The sequence below is a fragment of the Salvelinus namaycush genome, chromosome 5 (assembly GCF_016432855.1).
Source record: "Salvelinus namaycush isolate Seneca chromosome 5, SaNama_1.0, whole genome shotgun sequence".
Classification (NCBI taxonomy): domain Eukaryota; kingdom Metazoa; phylum Chordata; class Actinopteri; order Salmoniformes; family Salmonidae; genus Salvelinus; species Salvelinus namaycush.
Genome location: NC_052311.1, coordinates 1412459 through 1436221, shown reverse-complemented (window position 1 = coordinate 1436221; position 23763 = coordinate 1412459). Strand labels below are relative to the sequence as shown.

General features: G+C 49.8%; 1 protein-coding gene across 2 annotated transcripts in view; it reads left to right on the top strand.

The window, feature by feature from the left end:
- LOC120047844 (RING finger protein 44-like) overlaps window positions 1-23763 on the top strand; it is a 47634-nt gene that overhangs the window by 18226 nt on the left and 5645 nt on the right. For both annotated transcript variants that reach the window (XM_038993391.1, XM_038993390.1), the window contains exons 5-10: window positions 344-523; window positions 10443-10610; window positions 14343-14455; window positions 19625-19712; window positions 20362-20483; window positions 23587-23686. In XM_038993391.1, coding sequence (XP_038849319.1) covers window positions 344-523; window positions 10443-10610; window positions 14343-14455; window positions 19625-19712; window positions 20362-20483; window positions 23587-23686 — 771 coding nt within the window. The remainder of the gene's footprint in view (window positions 1-343; window positions 524-10442; window positions 10611-14342; window positions 14456-19624; window positions 19713-20361; window positions 20484-23586; window positions 23687-23763) is intronic.

Here is a 23763-nt window from a genome sequence, read left to right as displayed (position 1 = left end):
CGATGTAGCAGCCCTACCGACACTGTCTCTTTCTCATGCTGTTTTAGCAGCGCGATATTTGCCAATATTCTTGACATCATTGCATCTGAGCTGTGGACATATTCACTCTTGTTCGTGTGTTGGTGTAGCGTAAGGATTGGCCCGTAGATGGCCGGTAATACCCATAGATCATAGATTGCCTTTTAGTCCATAGGTGATTATATCTTTACTGCTTTGATTTATGTAGAATTGGTTTCTTGAGGACGGCCCTGTCAGTCTTGTTCTGTATGGTTAACCACCGTTTATTACTACCAATTTTGTTATTAACAGTGTGTTCTGTCTTTCTCTCTCTCTATTTTTCTAGCTCATCCAAGCCTGTACAATGCAGCATTTGCCAGTGTCTTACCAAGCTTTCCCACCCCTGATCTCCAGCGAACATTTTATATTGCACCCCAACCCTCCGGGGCCGCCCCCCCACCACCAGCCTCCTCACCTTACTCGTCTCAGCCAGTTTCTCCCTCTCCAGAGGCAGCACCCACGCATGGTGAGTACCCTCGCCTGAGTCCCAAATGGCTCCCTACACCCTATATAGTGCACTACTTTAGACCAGGGCCCTATTCCCTATATAGTGCACTACTTTAGACCAGGGCCCTATTCCCTATATAGTGCACTACTTTAGACCAGGGCCCTATTCCCTATATAGTGCACTACTTTAGACCAGGGCCCTATTCCCTATATAGTGCACTACTTTAGACCAGGGCCCTATTCCCTATATAGTGCACTACTTTAGATCAGGGCCCTATTCCCTATATAGTACACTACTTTAGACCAGAGCCCTATTCCCTATATAGTGCACTACTTTAGACCAGGGCCCTATTCCCTATATAGTGCACTACTTTAGACCAGAGCCCTATTCCCTATATAGTGCACTACTTTAGACCAGGGCCCTATTCCCTATATAGTGCACTACTTTAGACCAGGGCCCTATTCCCTATATAGTGCACTACTTTAGACCAGGGCCCTATTCCCTATATAGTGCACTACTTTAGACCAGGGCCCTATTCCCTATATAGTGCACTACTTTAGACCAGGGCCCTATTCCCTATATAGTGCACTACTTTAGACCAGGGCCCTATTCCCTATATAGTGCACTACTTTAGACCAGGGCCCATGGGGTTCTGGTCAAAAGTAATAATGATTTATTAAACTTTAATAACGCTATTCATTACGTACTTTCATTACACTAATCTCAAAGCGCTTTATAAGTAACAACAACAAAAATAGATGCAATTTAGAAAAATCAACATGATGGACAGTCGTTAGAAAGTTCATGGTTTGAGTCTGAGGGAGGTGGGCTCGCAGAGGGGAGAGGAAGTCCGGGGGCAGGCAGGGAGGTGGGCTCGCAGGGAGAGGAAGTCCGGGGGCAGGCAGGGAGGTGGGCTCGCAGGGAGAGGAAGTCCGGGGGCAGGCAGGGAGGTGGGCTCGCAGGGAGAGGAAGTCCGGGGGCAGGCAGGGAGGGAGGTGGGCTCGCAGGGAGAGGAAGTCCGGGGGCAGGCAGGGAGGTGGGCTAGCAGGGAGAGGAAGTCCGGGGGCAGGCAGCGAGGTGGGCTCGCAGGGAGAGGAAGTCCGGGGGCAGGCAGGGAGGTGGGCTCGCAGGGAGAGGAAGTCCGGGGGCAGGGAGGGAGGTGGGCTCGCAGGGAGAGGAAGTCCGGGGGCAGGCAGGGAGGGAGGTGGGCTCGCAGGGAGAGGAAGTCCGGGGGCAGGGAGGGAGGTGGGCTCGCAGGGAGAGAAAGTCCGGGGGCAGGCAGGCAGGGAGGTGGGCTCGCAGGGAGAGAAAGTCCGGGGGCAGGCAGGCAGGGAGGTGGGCTCGCAGGGAGAGAAAGTCCGGGGGCAGGCAGGGAGGTGGGCTCGCAGGGAGAGGAAGTCCGGGGGCAGGCAGGCAGGGAGGTGGGCTCGCAGGGAGAGGAAGTCCGGGGGCAGGCAGGGAGGTGGGCTCGCAGGGAGAGGAAGTCCGGGGGCAGGGAGGGAGGTGGGCTCGCAGGGAGAGGAAGTCCGGGGGCAGGGAGATAGGAAGGTGGGCTCGCAGGGAGAGGAAGTCCGGGGGCAGGGAGGGAGGTGGGCTAGCAGGGAGAGAAAGTCCGGGGGCAGGCAGGCAGGGAGGTGGGCTCGCAGGGAGAGAAAGTCCGGAGGCAGGGAGGGAGGTGGGCTCGCAGGGAGAGGAAGTCCAGGGGCAGGGAGGCAGGGAGGTGGGCTCGCAGGGAGAGAAAGTCCGGAGGCAGGGAGGTGGGCTCGCAGGGAGAGGAAGTCCAGGGGCAGGCAGGCAGGGAGGTGGGCTCGCAGGGAGAGGAAGTCCGGGGGCAGGGAGGGAGGTGGGCTAGCAGGGAGAGAAAGTCCGGGGGCAGGCAGGGAGGTGGGCTCGCAGGGAGAGAAAGTCCGGAGGCAGGGAGGGAGGTGGGCTCGCAGGGAGAGGAAGTCCAGGGGCAGGGAGGCAGGGAGGTGGGCTCGCAGGGAGAGAAAGTCCGGAGGCAGGGAGGTGGGCTCGCAGGGAGAGGAAGTCCAGGGGCAGGCAGGCAGGGAGGTGGGCTCGCAGGGAGAGGAAGTCCAGGGGCAGGCAGGCAGGGAGGTGGGCTCGCAGGGAGAGGAAGTCCGGGGGCAGGGAGGGAGGTGGGCTAGCAGGGAGAGAAAGTCCGGGGGCAGGCAGGGAGGTGGGCTCGCAGGGAGAGAAAGTCCGGAGGCAGGGAGGGAGGTGGGCTCGCAGGGAGAGGAAGTCCAGGGGCAGGGAGGCAGGGAGGTGGGCTCGCAGGGAGAGAAAGTCCGGAGGCAGGGAGGTGGGCTCGCAGGGAGAGGAAGTCCAGGGGCAGGCAGGCAGGGAGGTGGGCTCGCAGGGAGAGGAAGTCCGGGGGCAGGCAGGCAGGGAGGTGGGCTCGCAGGGAGAGGAAGTCCAGGGGCAGGCAGGGAGGTGGGCTCGCAGGGAGAGGAAGTCCGGGGGCAGGCAGGCAGGGAGGTGGGCTCGCAGGGAGAGGAAGTCCAGGGGCAGGCAGGGAGGGAGGTGGGCTCGCAGGGAGAGAAAGTCCAGGGGCAGGCAGGGAGGTGGGCTCGCAGGGAGAGGAAGTCCAGGGGCAGGCAGGGAGGTGGGCTCGCAGGGAGAGGAAGTCCAGGGGCAGGCAGGGAGGTGGGCTCGCAGGGAGAGGAAGTCCGGGGGCAGGCAGGGAGGTGGGCTTGCAGGGAGAGAAAGTCCGGGGGCAGGCAGGCAGCACGGTCTCTTCAAGGTGTTTCGCTGTCTCTGGCTTTTCCATGGTAGGAGCTAAGCCACTGCAGTCCATGGACTCTGTAGTAGCTCGCTAGCTACTCCGTCACTACTACCAACAGGAAGGGAAGTAGTGCACTAAATTAAGGCAGGGAGGGGGGGGGGGGGGGGGGGCAAATGTGTTGGATGAAAGTTCACATCGGGATGTTTTTTACGATTTGTTTGTCAAAATCAATTTGTGAGCCAAAAAATTGGCACTAATTTGAAAATATATACAGTTCCTTCAGAAAGTATTCATACCACTTGACTTGTTTTGTTGTTACAGCCTGAATTCAACATGGATTGAATTGTATTCTGACACATCTACCCACAAATCCCCATAATGACAACGTGTTTTTAGACATTTTTGCAAATGTATTGAAAATGAAATACAGAAATATCTAATTTACGTAAGTATTCACACCCCTGAGTCAATACGTATTAGAACCACCTTTTTGCAGCGATTACAGCTGTGAGCCTCTTAAGAGCTTTGCACACTTGGATTGTACAATATTTGCACATGATTCTTTAAAAGATTCTTCAAGCTCTGTCAAGTTGGTTGTTGGTGATTGCTAGACAGTTATTTTCAAGTCTTACCATAGATTTCCAAGCCGTTAATAAGTCAAAACTGTAACTCGGTCACTCCGGAACATTCAATGTCGTCTTGGTAAGCAACCCCAGTGTTTATTTGGCCTTGTGTTTTTGGCTATTGTCCTGTTGGAAGGTGAATTTGTCTCCCAGTGTCTGTTGTAAAGCAGATTGGACCAGGTTTTCCTCTAGGATTTTGCCTGTGCTTAGGGGGAATACGGTTGTGATGTACAGGGGGAATACGGTTGTGATATACAGGGGGAATACGGTTGTGATGTACAGGGGGAATACGGTTGTGATGTACAGGGGGGATACGGTTGTGATGTACAGGGGGGATACGGTTGTGATGTACAGGGGGGATACGGTTGTGATGTACAGGGGGAATACGGTTGTGATGTACAGGGGGAATACGGTTGATATACAGGGGGGAATACGGTTGCTATACAGGGGGAATACGGTTGTGATGTACAGGGGGAATACGGTTGTGATGTACAGGGGGAATACGGTTGTGATGTACAGGGGGAATACGGTTGATATACAGGGGGGAATACGGTTGCTATACAGGGGGAATACGGTTGTGATGTACAGGGGGAATACGGTTGTGATGTACAGGGGGAATACGGTTGTGATGTACAGGGGGATACGGTTGCTATACAGGGGGAATACGGTTGTGATGTACAGGGGGGATACGGTTGCTATACAGGGGGAATACGGTTGTGATGTACAGGGGGAATACGGTTGTGATGTACAGGGGGAATACGGTTGTGATATACAGGGGGAATACGGTTGTGATATACAGGGGGAATACGGTTGTGATATACAGGGGGAATACGGTTGTGATGTACAGGGGGGATACGGTTGTGATGTACAGGGGGGATACGGTTGTGATGTACAGGGGGGATACGGTTGTGATGTACAGGGGGAATACGGTTGTGATGTACAGGGGGGATACGGTTGTGATGTACAGGGGGGATACGGTTGTGATGTACAGGGGGGATACGGTTGTGATGTACAGGGGGGATACGGTTGTGATGTACAGAGGGAATACGGTTGTGATGTACAGAGGGAATACGGTTGTGATGTACAGGGGGAATACGGTTGTGATATACAGGGGGAATACGGTTGTGATGTACAGGGGGAATACGGTTGTGATGTACAGGGGGAATACGGTTGTGATGTACAGAGGGAATACGGTTGTGATGTACAGAGGGAATACGGTTGTGATGTACAGAGGGAATACGGTTGTGATGTACAGAGGGAATACGGTTGTGATGTACAGAGGGAATACGGTTGTGATGTACAGGGGGGATACGGTTGTGATGTACAGGGGGAATACGGTTGTGATATACAGGGGGAATACGGTTGTGATATACAGGGGGAATACGGTTGTGATATACAGGGGGAATACGGTTGTGATATACAGGGGGAATACGGTTGATATACAGGGGGGATACGGTTGTGATGTACAGGGGGAATACGGTTGCTATACAGGGGGAATACGGTTGCTATACAGGGGGAATACGGTTGCTATACAGGGGGAATACGGTTGTGATATACAGAGGGAATACGGTTGCTATACAGGGGGAATACGGTTGCTATACAGGGGGAATACGGTTGCTATACAGGGGGAATACGGTTGCTATACAGGGGGAATACGGTTGCTATACAGGGGGAATACGGTTGCTATACAGGGGGAATACGGTTGTGATATACAGGGGGAATACGGTTGCTATACAGGGGGAATACGGTTGCTATACAGGGGGAATACGGTTGCTATACAGGGGGAATACGGTTGCTATACAGGGGGAATACGGTTGCTATACAGGGGGAATACGGTTGCTATACAGGGGGAATACGGTTGCTATACAGGGGGAATACGGTTGCTATAAAGTGCTTTGAAAAAGTATTTCCCCCCCTTTCTTATTTTCTCTATTTGTGCATATTTTTGATGCTGAGTGTTATCAAATCTTCAACCAAAACCTAATATTAGATATAATATTATTATATATATATATAATATTAGAAAAAGGGAACCTGTCTTTACAAATAACAACACATATTGATACTTATTTAATTAACAAAGTTATACAACACCCAATTCCCCTGTGTGTAAAAGTAATCGCTCCCTTACATTCAATAACTGGTTGTGCCACGCTGCAATGACGCCAACCAAACACTTCCTGTAGTCGTTGACCAGTCTCTCACGTCGCCGTGGAGGAATTTTGGCCTACTCTGCCATGCAGAACTGCTTTAACTTAGCGACATTTTCAAGCATGAACTGCCCGTTTCAAGTCCTGTCAAAACATCTCATATGGGATTAGGTCTGGACTTTGACTAGGCCATTCCAAAACTTGAAATTTGTTGCTTTTTAACCATTTTCATGTACAGTTTTATTGTGTTTTGGATTATTGTTTTGCTACAATGACCCAGCTGTGCTTCAGCTCACAGACGGATGGTCTGTCATTCGCCTGTAGAATTCTCTGATACAGAGCAGAATTCATGGTTCCTTCTATTAAGGCAATTCGTCCAGGTCCTGAGGCAGCAAAGCATCCCCAAACCATCACACTACCACCACCATGCTGACCCCAAACCATCACACTACCACCACCATGCTGACCCCAAACCATCACACTACCACCACCATGCTGACCCCAAACCATCACACTACCACCACCATGCTGACCCCAAACCATCACACTACCACCACCATGCTGACCCCAAACCATCACACTACCACCACCATGCTGGACCCCAAACCATCACACTACCACCACCATGCTGGACCCCAAACCATCACACTACCACCACCATGCTGACCCCAAACCATCACACTACCACCACCATGCTGACCCCAAACCATCACACTACCACCACCATGCTGACCCCAAACCATCACACTACCACCACCATGCTGGACCCCAAACCATCACACTACCACCACCATGCTGACCCCAAACCATCACACTACCACCACCATGCTGACCCCAAACCATCACACTACCACCACCATGCTGGACCCCAAACCATCACACTACCACCACCATGCTGGACCCCAAACCATCACACTACCACCACCATGCTGACCCCAAACCATCACACTACCACCACCATGCTGACCCCAAACCATCACACTACCACCACCATGCTGACCCCAAACCATCACACTACCACCACCATGCTGACCCCAAACCATCACACTACCACCACCACGCTGACCCCAAACCATCCCACTACCACCACCATGCTGACCCCAAACCATCACACTACCACCACCATGCTGACCCCAAACCATCACACTACCACCACCATGCTGACCCCAAACCATCACACTACCACCACCATGCTGACCCCAAACCATCCCACTACCACCACCATGCTGACCCCAAACCATCCCACTACCACCACCATGTTGTCCCCAAACCATCACACTACCACCACCATGCTGACCCCAAACCATCCCACTACCACCACCATGTTGTCCCCAAACCATCACACTACCACCACCATGCTGACCCCAAACCATCACACTACCACCACCATGCTGACCCCAAACCATCCCACTACCACCACCATGCTGACCCCAAACCATCCCACTACCACCACCATGCTGACCCCAAACCATCCCACTACCACCACCACGCTGACCCCAAACCATCCCACTACCACCACCATGCTGACCCCAAACCATCCCACTACCACCACCATGCTGACCCCAAACCATCACACTACCACCACCATGCTGACCCCAAACCATCACACTACCACCACCATGCTGACCCCAAACCATCCCACTACCACCACCATGCTGACCCCAAACCATCCCACTACCACCACCATGTTGTCCCCAAACCATCACACTACCACCACCACGCTGACCCCAAACCATCCCACTACCACCACCATGCTGACCCCAAACCATCCCACTACCACCACCATGTTGTCCCCAAACCATCACACTACCACCACCACGCTGACCCCAAACCATCCCACTACCACCACCATGCTGACCCCAAACCATCCCACTACCACCACCATGTTGTCCCCAAACCATCACACTACAACCACCATGTTGTCCCCAAACCATCCCACGACCACCACCATGTTGTCCCCAAACCATCCCACTACCACCACCATGCTGTCCCCAAACCATCACACTACCACCACCATGTTGTCCCCAAACCATCACACTACCACCACCATGTTGTCCCCAAACCATCACACTACCACCACCATGCTGACCCCAAACCATCCCACGACCACCACCATGTTGTCCCCAAACCATCCCACTACCACCACCATGTTGTCCCCAAACCATCCCACGACCACCACCATGCTGACCCCAAACCATCCCACTACCACCACCATGCTGACCCCAAACCATCCCACTACCACCACCATGTTGTCCCCAAACCATCACACTACAACCACCATGTTGTCCCCAAACCATCCCACTACCACCACCATGTTGTCCCCAAACCATCCCACTACCACCACCACGCTGACCCCAAACCATCCCACTACCACCACCATGCTGACCCCAAACCATCACACTACCACCACCATGTTGTCCCCAAACCATCACACTACCACCACCATGTTGTCCCCAAACCATCCCACTACCACCACCATGTTGTCCCCAAACCATCCCACTACCACCACCATGTTGTCCCCAAACCATCCCACTACCACCACCACGCTGACCCCAAACCATCCCACTACCACCACCATGTTGTCCCCAAACCATCACACTACAACCACCATGTTGTCCCCAAACCATCCCACGACCACCACCATGCTGACCCCAAACCATCCCACTACCACCACCATGCTGGACCCCAAACCATCCCACTACCACCACCACGCTGACCCCAAACCATCACACTACCACCACCATGCTGGACCCCAAACCATCACACTACCACCACCACGCTGACCCCAAACCATCCCACTACCACCACCACGTTGTCCCCAAACCATCCCACTACCACCACCATGTTGTCCCCAAACCATCCCACTACCACCACCATGCTGACCCCAAACCATCACACTACCACCACCATGCTGACCCCAAACCATCCCACTACCACCACCATGCTGACCCCAAACCATCCCACTACCACCACCATGTTGTCCCCAAACCATCCCACTACCACCACCATGCTGACCCCAAACCATCCCACTACCACCACCATGCTGACCCCAAACCATCCCACTACCACCACCATGTTGTCCCCAAACCATCCCACTACCACCACCATGTTGTCCCCAAACCATCCCACTACCACCACCATGTTGTCCCCAAACCATCCCACTACCACCACCATGCTGACCCCAAACCATCCCACTACCACCACCATGTTGTCCCCAAACCATCCCACTACCACCACCATGCTGACCCCAAACCATCCCACTACCACCACCATGTTGTCCCCAAACCATCCCACTACCACCACCATGCTGACCCCAAACCATCCCACTACCACCACCACGCTGACCCCAAACCATCCCACTACCACCACCATGCTGACCCCAAACCATCCCACTACCACCACCATGCTTGACCGTTGTTATGAGGTTCTTACTGTGGAATGCAGTGTTTGGTTTTCGCCTGGCATAATGGGACCCATGTTTCCAAAAAAAGTTATTATTTTGACTCATCTGTCCGTAGAACATCCTTCCAAGAGTCTTGATGATCATCCAGTTGCTTTTTGGCAAACTTGAGTCGCCTGCCAGAGGTGAACGCCTGCCAGAGGTGAATTTTTGGTGGAGGGGGTGGGAGGGGTCGGCAATCATTTCCCCCTCACACTTCCTTGCTCTGGAGTGGGAGATTTACAATTGTTTTCAGTCATCATTGGCCTCATGGTGAAATCCCTGAGCGGTTTCCTTCCTCTCCGGTAACAGAGTTAGGAAGGACTCCTGTATCTTTGTAGTGACTGGGTGTATTGATACACCATCCAGATTGTAATTAATAACTTCATCATGCTCAAAGGGATATTCAATGTCTGCTTTTTATGTTTACCCATCTACCAATGTCTGTAACACATTTGGGGGGAAAAAGTCAAAGGGTTTGAATACTTTCTGAAGGCATTGTATGTCCATTACAATGTATAAATACTTTATATCAGGTTGTAGATGTTCAAGAGTGGCCTGGAGAGTTTTTCAACCCAAAATAGTATTTTCTTTTTACCTCCCGGAGGTTGTAGTTTACCTGATGTAGAGAATGGAGTGGCATTTAGGACGGAATCATGTCCGTTACGAATAACATTGGAATAACGTTATACGAACGCCTCGTCATCCAGTACACACACACACACACACACACACACACACACACACACACACACACACACACAGTAGTTGATCCACATTAATAAAAAAAAATAAAGAAAGTGATGAGTCGCCTAGGATTTAGTTAGAATGTATTAACCCAATATTTATATTCCTTTCAGTGGTACTTTCTGTATGTACTTTCTATATAGTAGTTGATCCACATTTTAATTAAAAAGGAACCAGTCGGAGTTAGAATTGTATAAAACCCATCACTGACTGTTTTAGTTCTCACTCACTCACTCTCTCTCCCGTCCGCCAGCCTCTCCAGAGGGTAGAGAATGAAGTGGACCTCAGGGGGGACCAGCATCCATTAGGAACGTTCTCTTACCCTGCCTCGAGTCACCACCACCCACCAGCGATGCCTCCCTCTGTCCCCCTCCAGTACCTCCCTCAGGAGCCTCTGCACCAGGAGATGCCCTTCTCAGTGGTAAGACTTTACCTCACACCTGCCCTTCCCAGTGGTAAGACTTTACCTCACACCTGCCCTTCCCGGTGGTAAGACTTTACCTCACACCTGCCCTTCCCGGTGGTAAGACTTTACCTCACACCTGCCCTTCCCGGTGGTAAGACTTTACCTCACACCTGCCCTTCCCGGTGGTAAGACTTTACCTCATACCTGCCCTTCCCGGTGGTAAGACTTTACCTCACACCTGCCCTTCCCGGTGGTAAGACTTTACCTCACACCTGCCCTTCCCGGTGGTAAGACTTTACCTCACACCTGCCCTTCCCAGTGGTAAGACTTTACCTCACACCTGCCCTTCTCAGTGGTAAGGCTTTACCTCACACCTGCCCTTCCCAGTGGTAAGACTTTACCTCACACCTGCCCTTCTCAGTGGTAAGACTTTACCTCACACCTGCCCTTCTCAGTGGTAAGACTTTACCTCACACCTGCCCTTCCCGGTGGTAAGACTTTACCTCACACCTGCCCTTCCCGGTGGTAAGACTTTACCTCACACCTGCCCTTCCCGGTGGTAAGACTTTACCTCACACCTGCCCTTCCCGGTGGTAAGACTTTACCTCACACCTGCCCTTCCCGGTGGTAAGACTTTACCTCACACCTGCCCTTCCCAGTGGTAAGACTTTACCTCACACCTGCCCTTCCCAGTGGTAAGACTTTACCTCACACCTGCCCTTCCCAGTGGTAAGACTTTACCTCACACCTGCCCTTCCCAGTGGTAAGGCTTTACCCCACACCTGCCCTTCCCAGTGGTAAGACCTTACCTCACACCTGCCCTTCCCAGTGGTAAGACTTTACCTCACACCTGCCCTTCCCAGTGGTAAGACTTTACCTCACACCTGCCCTTCCCGGTGGTAAGACTTTACCTCACACCTGCCCTTCCCGGTGGTAAGACTTTACCCCACACCTGCCCTTCCCAGTGGTAAGACTTTACCTCACACCTGCCCTTCCCAGTGGTAAGACTTTACCTCACACCTGCCCTTCCCAGTGGTAAGACTTTACCCCACACCTGCCCTTCTCAGTGGTAAGGCTTTACCCCACACCTGCCCTTCTCAGTGGTAAGGCTTTACCCCACACCTGCCCTTCCCAGTGGTAAGACTTTACCTCACACCTGCCCTTCTCAGTGGTAAGACTTTACCTCACACCTGCCCTTCCCGGTGGTAAGACTTTACCTCACACCTGCCCTTCCCGGTGGTAAGACTTTACCTCACACCTGCCCTTCTCAGTGGTAAGACTTTACCTCACACCTGCCCTTCCCGGTGGTAAGACTTTACCTCACACCTGCCCTTCTCGGTGGTAAGACTTTACCTCACACCTGCCCTTCCCAGTGGTAAGACTTTACCTCACACCTGCCCTTCCCAGTGGTAAGACTTTACCCCACACCTGCCCTTCCCAGTGGTAAGACTTTACCTCACACCTGCCCTTCCCAGTGGTAAGACTTTACCCCACACCTGCCCTTCTCAGTGGTAAGGCTTTACCCCACACCTGCCCTTCCCAGTGGTAAGACTTTACCTCACACCTGCCCTTCTCAGTGGTAAGACTTTACCTCACACCTGCCCTTCCCGGTGGTAAGACTTTACCTCACACCTGCCCTTCTCAGTGGTAAGACTTTACCTCACACCTGCCCTTCCCGGTGGTAAGACTTTACCTCACACCTGCCCTTCTCGGTGGTAAGACTTTACCTCACACCTGCCCTTCCCGGTGGTAAGACTTTACCTCACACCTGCCCTTCTCGGTGGTAAGACTTTACCTCACACCTGCCCTTCCCGGTGGTAAGACTTTACCTCACACCTGCCCTTCTCGGTGGTAAGACTTTACCTCACACCTGCCCTTCCCGGTGGTAAGACTTTACCTCACACCTGCCCTTCCCGGTGGTAAGACTTTACCTCACACCTGCCCTTCCCGGTGGTAAGACTTTACCTCACACCTGCCCTTCCCGGTGGTAAGACTTTACCTCACACCTGCCCTTCTCAGTGGTAAGGCTTTACCCCACACCTGCCCTTCCCAGTGGTAAGACTTTACCTCACACCTGCCCTTCTCAGTGGTAAGACTTTACCTCACACCTGCCCTTCCCGGTGGTAAGACTTTACCTCACACCTGCCCTTCTCAGTGGTAAGACTTTACCTCACACCTGCCCTTCCCGGTGGTAAGACTTTACCTCACACCTGCCCTTCTCGGTGGTAAGACTTTACCTCACACCTGCCCTTCCCGGTGGTAAGACTTTACCTCACACCTGCCCTTCCCGGTGGTAAGACTTTACCTCACACCTGCCCTTCCCGGTGGTAAGACTTTACCTCACACCTGCCCTTCCCAGTGGTAAGACTTTACCTCACAGAGCTTTGTTTTTGTTGCTTTGCTTGGACATTTGTTTTTGTTGCTTTGCTTGGACATTTGTTTTTGTTGCTTTGCTTGGACATTTGATTTTTAGACCTTTTGGAAGTACATCCCCATGGTGACGGCAGTTCATTTCTATAGTTGCTAATCGAAACTCCATATTTTGAGTAATGAACGTATTTTTACATTATTAAAGGGATACTTCGGGATTTTGGCAGTAAGGTCCTTTATCTACTTCCCCAGAGTCTGATGAACTTGTGGACACCATTGTTATGTCTCTGTGTCCAGTATGAAGGAAGTTAGAGGTACATATTAGTGCTGAGCGATTAACCAATATGTATTTATTTATTTTCTTCCGGTTATTAAATAGCTAATTGACCGATGTCGGTTCAGTTACTTGAATTCCGTTTAGCTGATTTTTGTTTTGTTGTGAGCCTAATGCCCTTTTTCTAGAGATAAAATCAAATAATTCACGAGAAGTCAAACTATACTACATGATCAAAAGTATGTGGACACCCCTTCAAATTAGTGGATTTAGCTATTTCAGCCACACCCGTTGCTGACCGGTGTATAAAATCGAGCACACAGCCATGCAATCTCCATGGACAAACATTGTCAGTAGAATGGCCTTCCTGAAGAGCTACCTGGTTAACTAGCCAGCTCAGACTAACCCTTCCTAGTGGTCAGACTCTAACCAGCTCAGACTAACCCTTCCTAGTGGTCAGACTCTAACCAGCTCAGACTAACCCTTCCTAGTGGTCAGACTCTAACCAGCTCAGACTAACCCTTCATCTAACCAGGTCAGACTAACCCTTCCTAGTGGTCAGAATCTAACCAGCTCAGACTAACCCTTCATCTAACCAGCTCAGACTAACCCTTCCTAGTGGTCAGACTGTAACCAGCTCAGACTAACCCTTCATCTAACCAGCTCAGACTAACCCTTCCTAGTGGTCAGACTCTAACCAGCTCAGACTAACCCTTCATCTAACCAGCTCAGACTAACCCTTCCTAGTGGTCAGACTCTAACCAGCTCAGACTAAACCTTACTAGTGGTCAGACTCTAACCAGCTCAGACTAACCCTTCCTAGTGGTCAGACTCTAACCAGCTCAGACTAACCCTTCATCTAACCAGCTCAGACTAACCCTTCCTAGTGGTCAGACTCTAACCAGCTCAGACTAACCCTTCCTAGTGGTCAGACTCTAACCAGCTCAGACTAACCCTTCCTAGTGGTCAGACGTCAGATTGTAGAACTATCTAAATCTACAGAGCTGGCGTAATGACCATTTTTAAATAACCAGCCACTTCCGTAGGATAGTTCCCCACCACCATGTTAACAACTATACATCTCTCGTCTGTCTCCTGTTCAGCCATACCCCCAGATGCTGCCGCGACGTGTCAGTGGCCACAGGTACCGGTTCCAGCAGCCCCTGCCCCCGCCGCTGCCACCTCCCTACTACCCAGGCTTCCTGCCGTACTTCCTGTAAGTATGAAATGAATAAAGAATGTAATGATACACATACGCTTTTCATTGACCCGAGGTCATTCACGACTTACAATAATTGTACTACCGTTTAACGTGAGGTGTATACTGTACCAGTGGTGGGCCTGGGCCTTCAGTGAGGTACTACACAGTCCCACCCGAATTAATCCACCTCTTATTACCATCATTATGATGCCATGGCTCTAGACACTATACATTTAGACAGAAACGCTGGGCCTGGGGCCTGGGCCTTCAGTGAGGTACTACACAGTCCCACCCGAATTAATCCACCTCTTATTACCATCATTATGATGCCATGGCTCTAGACACTATACATTGAGACAGAAACGCTGGGCCTGGGGCCTGGGCCTTCAGTGAGGTACTACACAGTCCCACCCGAATTAATCCACCTCTTATTACCATCATTATGATGCCATGGCTCTAGACACTATACATTGAGACAGAAACGCAGTATAACCAGGCGTTGCGTCACCTTGAAATTGACAAATTGACATTTTTGGGTAAACAGTGTTTACCTAAAAACATGACACAATCAATGAGTCTTTTCAATATTTCCCTTCACCTTTTCATTGTGCAGCTGCGTTGCCCTGTGCGCTTGTTCGTTGAGCTGTAGATCCACTCCGGTGTCCCCAAAAGTTTTCAAAAGCACCATTGCTTGTAAGTGCCCAGCCGTACTTTGGTGTCTCGTTGCTGCCTTGGTTAGACAACTCAAGTTTGCAAAGCCAGTGTGGCTCCAAACACCAAATCGATCACTTGCAAATAATAGGCATTCCCAGCAGTACAGTTTGTAGTGCTTCTCGGAGCCATAGCGCTCGTAGTTGGAACTTTGAAAGTGGCGAACGAACCCCTTTCCCGCCTGTGACAGGCTTTGTAGCGTCGGCGTCGGGCGACCTCTCCTTACAATGTCTAACTTTTCTTGAAAAGTTCGTCTTGAGAATGGCGTTATAATTATATCCTCGACCAAATCGATATCTTCTCCTCCTTCCGCCATTGTGGGTTGAAAAAACAGCTTAGTAGTACGCGAATTAATTCGTTTATCAAATTCAGTTTCCTAGATCTGCATAGACCTGCCCATAGGACCTGCCTCTCAATATTGGTAATCCAATCAAAAGACGTGCACGCACTACGCCTGCTAGCTGGCTCCTGTATAACACTGGAGCCAGCCAGCAGGCGTACAATAGCCAACTCTAAAGCTGATTGGTTGACACTAAATTTTCATTTCCATTCACTATAAGCTACAAGCGCCCGCACTGTTGATTCTGAAGGCCTGAGGGCAGATTTTAGACCCCTGGCAACACATGATGGCTGAATATGATTGGATAAAAGATCTAACATAAAGACCAGCCCTCCAAATCTCAACCTGGGGCTGGAAGCAGTGCAACCAAGAGGAAAGCTATGAAATGAAGAGTATAACTCTTACTCTGGGGAATAATTTAATACACATTTGTGGGAAAATATATTTAAAAAAAAATTATATTCTGATGATGTTTAGGCCAGCAGAGAAGGCCTTGCTGGCCCTGACGGCCCACCACTGTACTGTACACGCAGTTGCGCAACAGTGGAATATTTATTTCCACTTCAACAATAAAATGGCCTTTTTCCACATCCCAAGTGTCATGTCTCCATTTGGTCTGTGTCCCCCGCCCCCCAACCCCTCTTTTTACGCTGCTGCTACTCTCCGTTTATCATATATGCATAGTCACTTTAACTATACATTCATGTACATACTACCTCAATTGGGCCGACCAACCAGTGCTCCCGCACATTGGCTAACCGGGCTATCTGCATTGTGTCCCACCCACCACCCGCCAACCCCCTCTTTTACGCTGCTGCTACTCTCTGTTTATCATATATGCACAGTCACTTTAACCATATCTACATGTACATACTACCTCAATCAGCCTGACTAACCGGTGTCTGTATGTAGCCTCGCTACTGTCTATAGCCTCTCTACTGTATATAGCCTCTACTGTATATAGCCTCCCTACTGTATATAGCCTCTCTACTGTATATAGCCTCTCTACTGTATATAGCCTCCCTACTGTATATAGCCTCGCTACTGTATATAGCCTCGCTACTGTATATAGCCTCTCTACTGTATATAGCCCCTCTACTGTATATAGCCTCTCTACTGTATATAGCCCCTCTACTGTATATAGCCTCGCTACTGTATATAGCCTCGCTACTGTATATAGCCTCGCTACTGTATATAGCCTCTCTACTGTATATAGCCTCTCTACTGTATATAGCCCCTCTACTGTATATAGCCTCGCTACTGTATATAGCCTCGCTACTGTATATAGCCTCGCTACTGTATATAGCCTCGCTACTGTATATAGCCTCGCTACTGTATATAGCCTCGCTACTGTATATAGCCCCTCTACTGTATATAGCCCCTCTACTGTATATAGCCCCTCTACTGTATATAGCCCCTCTACTGTATATAGCCTCTCTACTGTATATAGCCTCTCTACTGTATATAGCCTCTACTGTATATAGCCTCGCTACTGTATATAGCCTCGCTACTGTATATAGCCTCTCTACTGTATATAGCCTCTCTACTGTATATAGCCCCTCTACTGTATATAGCCTCTCTACTGTATATAGCCTCGCTACTGTATATAGCCTCGCTACTGTATATAGCCCCTCTACTGTATATAGCCTCTCTACTGTATATAGCCTCTCTACTGTATATAGCCTCTCTACTGTATATAGCCCCTCTACTGTATATAGCCTCTCTACTGTATATAGCCCCTCTACTGTATATAGCCCCTCTACTGTATATAGCCTCTCTACTGTATATAGCCTCGCTACTGTATATAGCCTCGCTACTGTATATAGCCCCTCTACTGTATATAGCCTCTCTACTGTATATAGCCTCTCTACTGTATATAGCCTCTCTACTGTATATAGCCTCTCTACTGTATATAGCCTCGCTACTGTATATAGCCTCTCTACTGTATGTAGCCTCTCTACTGTATGTAGCCTCTCTACTGTATGTAGCCTCTCTACTGTATGTAGCCTCGCTACTGTATATAGCCCCTCTACTGTATATAGCCCCTCTACTGTATATAGCCTCGCTACTGTATATAGCCTCGCTACTGTATATAGCCTCGCTACTGTATATAGCCTCTCTACTGTATATAGCCTCTCTACTGTATGTAGCCTCGCTACTGTATGTAGCCTCGCTACTGTATATAGCCTCGCTACTGTATGTAGCCTCTCTACTGTATATAGCCTCTACTGTATATAGCCCCTCTACTGTATATAGCCCCTCTACTGTATATAGCCTCGCTACTGTATATAGCCTCGCTACTGTATATAGCCTCTCTACTTTATATAGCCTCTCTACTTTATATAGCCTCTCTACTTTATATAGCCCCTCTACTGTATATAGCCTCGCTACTGTATATAGTCTCTCTACTGTATATAGCCCCTCTACTGTATATAGCCTCTCTACTGTATATAGCCCCTCTACTGTATATAGCCTCTCTACTGTATATAGTCTCTCTACTGTATATAGCCCCTCTACTGTATATAGCCCCTCTACTGTATATAGCCTCTCTACTGTATATAGCCTCTCTACTGTATATAGCCTCTCTACTGTATATAGCCTCTCTACTGTATATAGCCTCTCTACTGTATATAGCCTCTCTACTGTATATAGCCCCTCTACTGTATATAGCCCCTCTACTGTATATAGCCCCTCTACTGTATATAGCCACTCTACTGTATATAGCCTCTCTACTGTATATAGCCTCTCTACTGTATATAGCCTCTCTACTGTATATAGCCCCTCTACTGTATATAGCCTCTCTACTGTTTATAGCCTCTCTACTGTATATAGCCCCTCTACTGTATATAGCCTCTCTACTGTATATAGCCTCTCTACTGTATATAGCCTGTCTTTTTACTGTTGTTTTATTTCTTTACTTACCTATTGTTCACCTAACACCTTTTTTGCACTATTGGTTAGAGCCTGTAAGTAAGCATTTCACTGTAAGGTCTACTACACCTGTTGTATTCAGCATTTCACTGTAAGGTCTACTACACCCGTTGTACTCAGCATTTCACTGTAAGGTCTACTACACCTGTTGTATTCAGCATTTCACTGTGAGGTCTACTACACCTGTTGTATTCAGCATTTCACTGTAAGGTCTACTACACCTGTTGTATTCAGCATTTCACTGTAAGGTCTACTACACCTGTTGTATTCAGCATTTCACTGTAAGGTCTACTACACCTGTTGTATTCAGCATTTCACTGTAAGGTCTACTACACCTGTTGTATTCAGCATTTCACTGTAAGGTCTACTACACCTGTTGTATTCAGCATTTCACTGTAAGGTCTACTACACCTGTTGTATTCAGCATTTCACTGTGAGGTCTACTACACCTGTTGTATTCAGCATTTCACTGTAAGGTCTACTACACCTGTTGTATTCAGCATTTCACTGTAAGGTCTACTACACCTGTTGTACTCAGCATTTCACTGTAAGGTCTACTACACCTGTTGTACTCAGCATTTCACTGTAAGGTCTACTACACCTGTTGTATTCAGCATTTCACTGTGAGGTCTACTACACCTGTTGTATTCAGCATTTCACTGTGAGGTCTACTACACCTGTTGTATTCGGCATTTCACTGTAAGGTCTACTACAACTGTTGTATTCAGCATTTCACTGTGAGGTCTACTACACCTGTTGTATTCAGCATTTCACTGTAAGGTCTACTACACCTGTTGTATTCAGCATTTCACTGTAAGGTCTACTACACCTGTTGTATTCAGCATTTCACTGTAAGGTCTACTACACCTGTTGTATTCAGCATTTCACTGTAAGGTCTACTACACCTGTTGTATTCAGCATTTCACTGTAAGGTCTACTACACCTGTTGTATTCAGCATTTCACTGTAAGGTCTACTACACCTGTTGTATTCAGCATTTCACTGTAAGGTCTACTACACCTGTTGTAATCAGCATTTCACTGTGAGGTCTACTACACCTGTTGTATTCAGCATTTCACTGTGAGGTCTACTACACCTGTTGTATTCAGCATTTCACTGTGAGGTCTACTACACCTGTTGTATTCGGCGCACGTAACAAATAAACTGTTTGATTTGATTTGTGACTGTTCTGTTTCTGTGCAGGTCGCTGCTTCCTGCGCCTCCTACAGCAGTGGGACCAGCCATCAGTCTGGACCTGGATGTAGATGATGTGGAGATGGAGAACTATGAGGTGAGAGGACCAGGTCATCAATACACTTAGAAAACACACTGTGGTTTTTCTTTCTGTGTATTTCTGTGTATTTTTGTGTTTGTATCTGCACGTGTATCAGGGCCAGTTGTTTTGGATGTTTGTTTGTTTGTTTGTTTGGGGGGGGGGGTCTTTGACCAGTATTTCCAGCATTATCCACTAGATTTGCTGCAGGTAGAAAATCCTAGGAAATGGCCTTTATCTAGAACACAATCCAATGAAACCATACCTGGTTGTGTATGAGTGTTTGGTGGTGGGGGGTTTCGCGTAAGCCAGGAGAGGCGTAGCTCTACGAATCTTAATGGTAAAAGCCTATTATTTGGCAGAGAATAGTATTTGTAGTTCAGTGATTCAATACCTCACTTCGCTCAATCTGATCCTCTCCAACAGAAGTTGTAGTTTAAAAATGGGTCAAATATGGGCAGTTTAAGGGGACCCCCATCACCACCACCAAACACTCACTCACAACCAGACATTATTTAATTGATTACAGACAACTTGTGTCAATTTAAGACCATCTCCTAGGACTATTTCCAAACCTAGTGGATAATGCTGGAAAATACCGGTCAATAAAAAATAAACCAAAAACAACTGTCCCTAGAATATGTATGTCTGTCACACCCCCCCTCAGGCATTACTGAACCTGGCTGAACGGCTGGGAGAGGCTAAACCACGAGGAATCACCAAGGCAGACATTGAACAGCTTCCATCCTACAGGTTCAACCTCGACAACCATCAATCTGAACAAACGCTGTAAGATAATCTTCTGTTCTCTTCTTCCACTCACCCGTCTATCTGTCTGGCTGGTTAAATAGGGCTGGGCGGTATACCGTATTTTACTATGTACCGGTATTGCTGCACGGACCGGTTTGGGTTCTTACTTCACCTTCTACAACGGTATTTATTTGGTTTGTTAAATGTGATACGCAACTCCGGCGCGTGTAATGTCTGTTTTTTATATTTTACTCTGTTCTCTACTTGAGTTGTCTTTCTCCCTCTCCTCCTGATGCATGCCCCCTCTCACACCACGCCCTGCCCCCTCTCACACCACGCCCTGCCCCCTCTCACACCACGCCCTGCCCCCTCTCACACCACGCCCCCTCTCACACCACGCCCTGCCCCCTCTCACACCACGCTCTGCCCCCTCTCACACCACGCTCTGCCCCCTCTCACACCACGCTCTGCCCCCTCTCACACCACGCCCTGCCCCCTCTCACACCACGCTCTGCCCCCTCTCACACCACGCCCTGCCCCCTCTCACACCACGCCCTGCCCCCTCTCACACCACGCCCTGCCCCCTCTCACACCACGCCCTGCCCCCTCTCACACCACGCCCCCTCTCACACCACGCCCCCTCTCACACCACGCCCCTCTCACACCACGCCCTGCCCCTCTCACACCACGCCCCCCTCTCACACCACGCCCTGCCCCCTCTCACACCACGCCCCCTCTCACACCACGCCCTGCCCCCTCTCACACCACGCCCTGCCCCCTCTCACACCACGCCCTGCCCCTCTCACACCACGCCCTGCCCCCTCTCACACCACGCCCTGCCCCCTCTCACACCACGCCCTGCCCCCTCTCACACCACGCCCTGCCCCCTCTCACACCACGCCCTGCCCCCTCTCACACCACGCTCTGCCCCCTCTCACACCACGCCCTGCCCCCTCTCACACCACGCCCTGCCCCCTCTCACACCACGCCCTGCCCCCTCTCACACCACGCCCTGCCCCCTCTCACACCACGCCCTGCCCCCTCTCACACCACGCCCTGCCCCCTCTCACACCACGCCCTGCCCCCTCTCACACCCCCCCCTCTCACACCACGCTCTGCCCCCTCTCACACCACGCCCTGCCCCCTCTCACACCACGCCCTGCCCCCTCTCACACCACGCCCTGCCCCCTCTCACACCACGCCCTGCCCCCTCTCACACCACGCCCTGCCCCCTCTCACACCACGCCCCCTCTCACACCACGCCCCCTCTCACACCACGCCCCCTCTCACACCACGCCCTGCCCCCTCTCACACCACGCCCTGCCCCCTCTCACACCACGCCCTGCCCCCTCTCACACCACGCCCCCTCTCACACCACGCCCTGCCCCCTCTCACACCACGCCCCCTCTCACACCACGCCCCCTCTCACACCACGCCCCCTCTCACACCACGCCCTGCCCCCTCTCACACCACGCCCTGCCCCCTCTCACACCACGCTCTGCCCCCTCTCACACCACGCCCCCTCTCACACCACGCCCTGCCCCCTCTCACACCACGCCCTGCCCCCTCTCACACCACGCCCTGCCCCCTCTCACACCACGCCCTGCCCCCTCTCACACCACGCCCTGCCCCCTCTCACACCACGCCCTGCCCCCTCTCACACCACACCCTGGAGCCTGTCACTCAAGGAGTAAGCAGTTGCTCGACCACGGAGTCATGTTCCACGGAGTGCAGTTCACGCTGCAGTCTGCACGTTCAGATAGATGCAGCAAGATGTTGGTGCTGCTTTCCACAAGCCTTCTACAATGACACTATTAGTTTGTATCTTACTGTCTGCTAACTACTGTCTGCTAGTTTGTCTTTTCTTAACAAGTTGGCGCTGTGGAGAAATTGTACACTGAACAAAACTACAAACACAACATGTAAAGTGTTGGTCCCATGTTTCATGAGCTGAAATAAAAGATCCCAGACATGTTCCATACGCACAAAAAAAGTTTTTCTTTCAAATTGTAAACACATTTGTTTACATCCCTGTTACTGAGTATTTGTCCTTTTGCCAAGATAATCCATCCAATAAAAGGCCACACTAAAATAAGCAGTTTTGTCACACGACACGATGCCAAAGATATCTCAAGTTTTGAGGTCAGCGTGTAAATTAAATAAAATTTTATTAGTCACATGCGCCGAATACAACGAGTGTAGACCTTAGAGTGAAATGCTTACATACGAACCCCTAACCAACAATGCAGTTTAATAAAATATGTAAAAGAATTAGAGATAAAAGTAACAAGGAATTAAAGAGAAGCCGTAAAAAATAACGATATACATGCTGAGACTGGACACCTGATGAAACTGAGGAGTATTTCTGTCTTTAATAAAGCCATTTTGTGGGAAATACTCATTTTGATTGGCTGGGCCTAGCTCACCAGTGGGTGGGCCTATACCCTCCCAGGCCCACGCATGGCTGTGCCCCTGCCCAGTCATGTGAAATCTGTAGATTAGGGCCCAATTAATTTATTTCAATTGACTGATTTCCTTATATTAACATTAACTCAATAAAATCATTGAAATTGTTGCGTTTTATATTTTTGTTCAGGAAACTTGCTCGCTAGCCTAGCTTCCTTTTCATCGACAATGATGATGACAATGATGATTTTTTTATTTTTATATATATATATATTTTTTTGCCTTTACCTCCCTTATCTCACCTCATTTGCTCACATTGTGTATACTTATTTTCCTATTGTGTTATTGACTGTATGTTTTGTTTACTCCATGTGTAACTCTGTGTTGTTGTTTGTGTCGAACTGCTTTGCTCTATCTTGGCCAGGTCGCAGTTGTAAATGAGAACTTGTTCTCAACTAGCCTACCTGGTTAAATATAGGTGAAGTAAAAAAAGAAATTAAGCATACCTATATTTAACCAGGTAGGCAAGTTCAAAAACATAAAATAATATCAAATACTGTGAACAATATTGTGATATGATATTTTGGTTGTATCGCTCAGCCCTACCATCCATCCATCCATGTAACTGTCTTGTCCTTTTTAACATGCAGTATTTCAGAACCTGATGATGCTCTGTGTGATGCTCTGTGTGATGCTCTGTGTGATGCTCTGTGTGATGCTCTGTTCTCTCTTCCAGGTGTGTTGTGTGCTTTAGTGACTTTGAGTGTAGGCAGCTACTGAGGGTATTACCCTGCAACCACGAGTTCCACGCTAACTGTGTCGACAAATGGTTAAAGGTAAGCCCATTCCATCCATCGTTAACTCTACAGTTACGTCTCAAATGGCACCCTATTCCCTATATAGTACACTACTT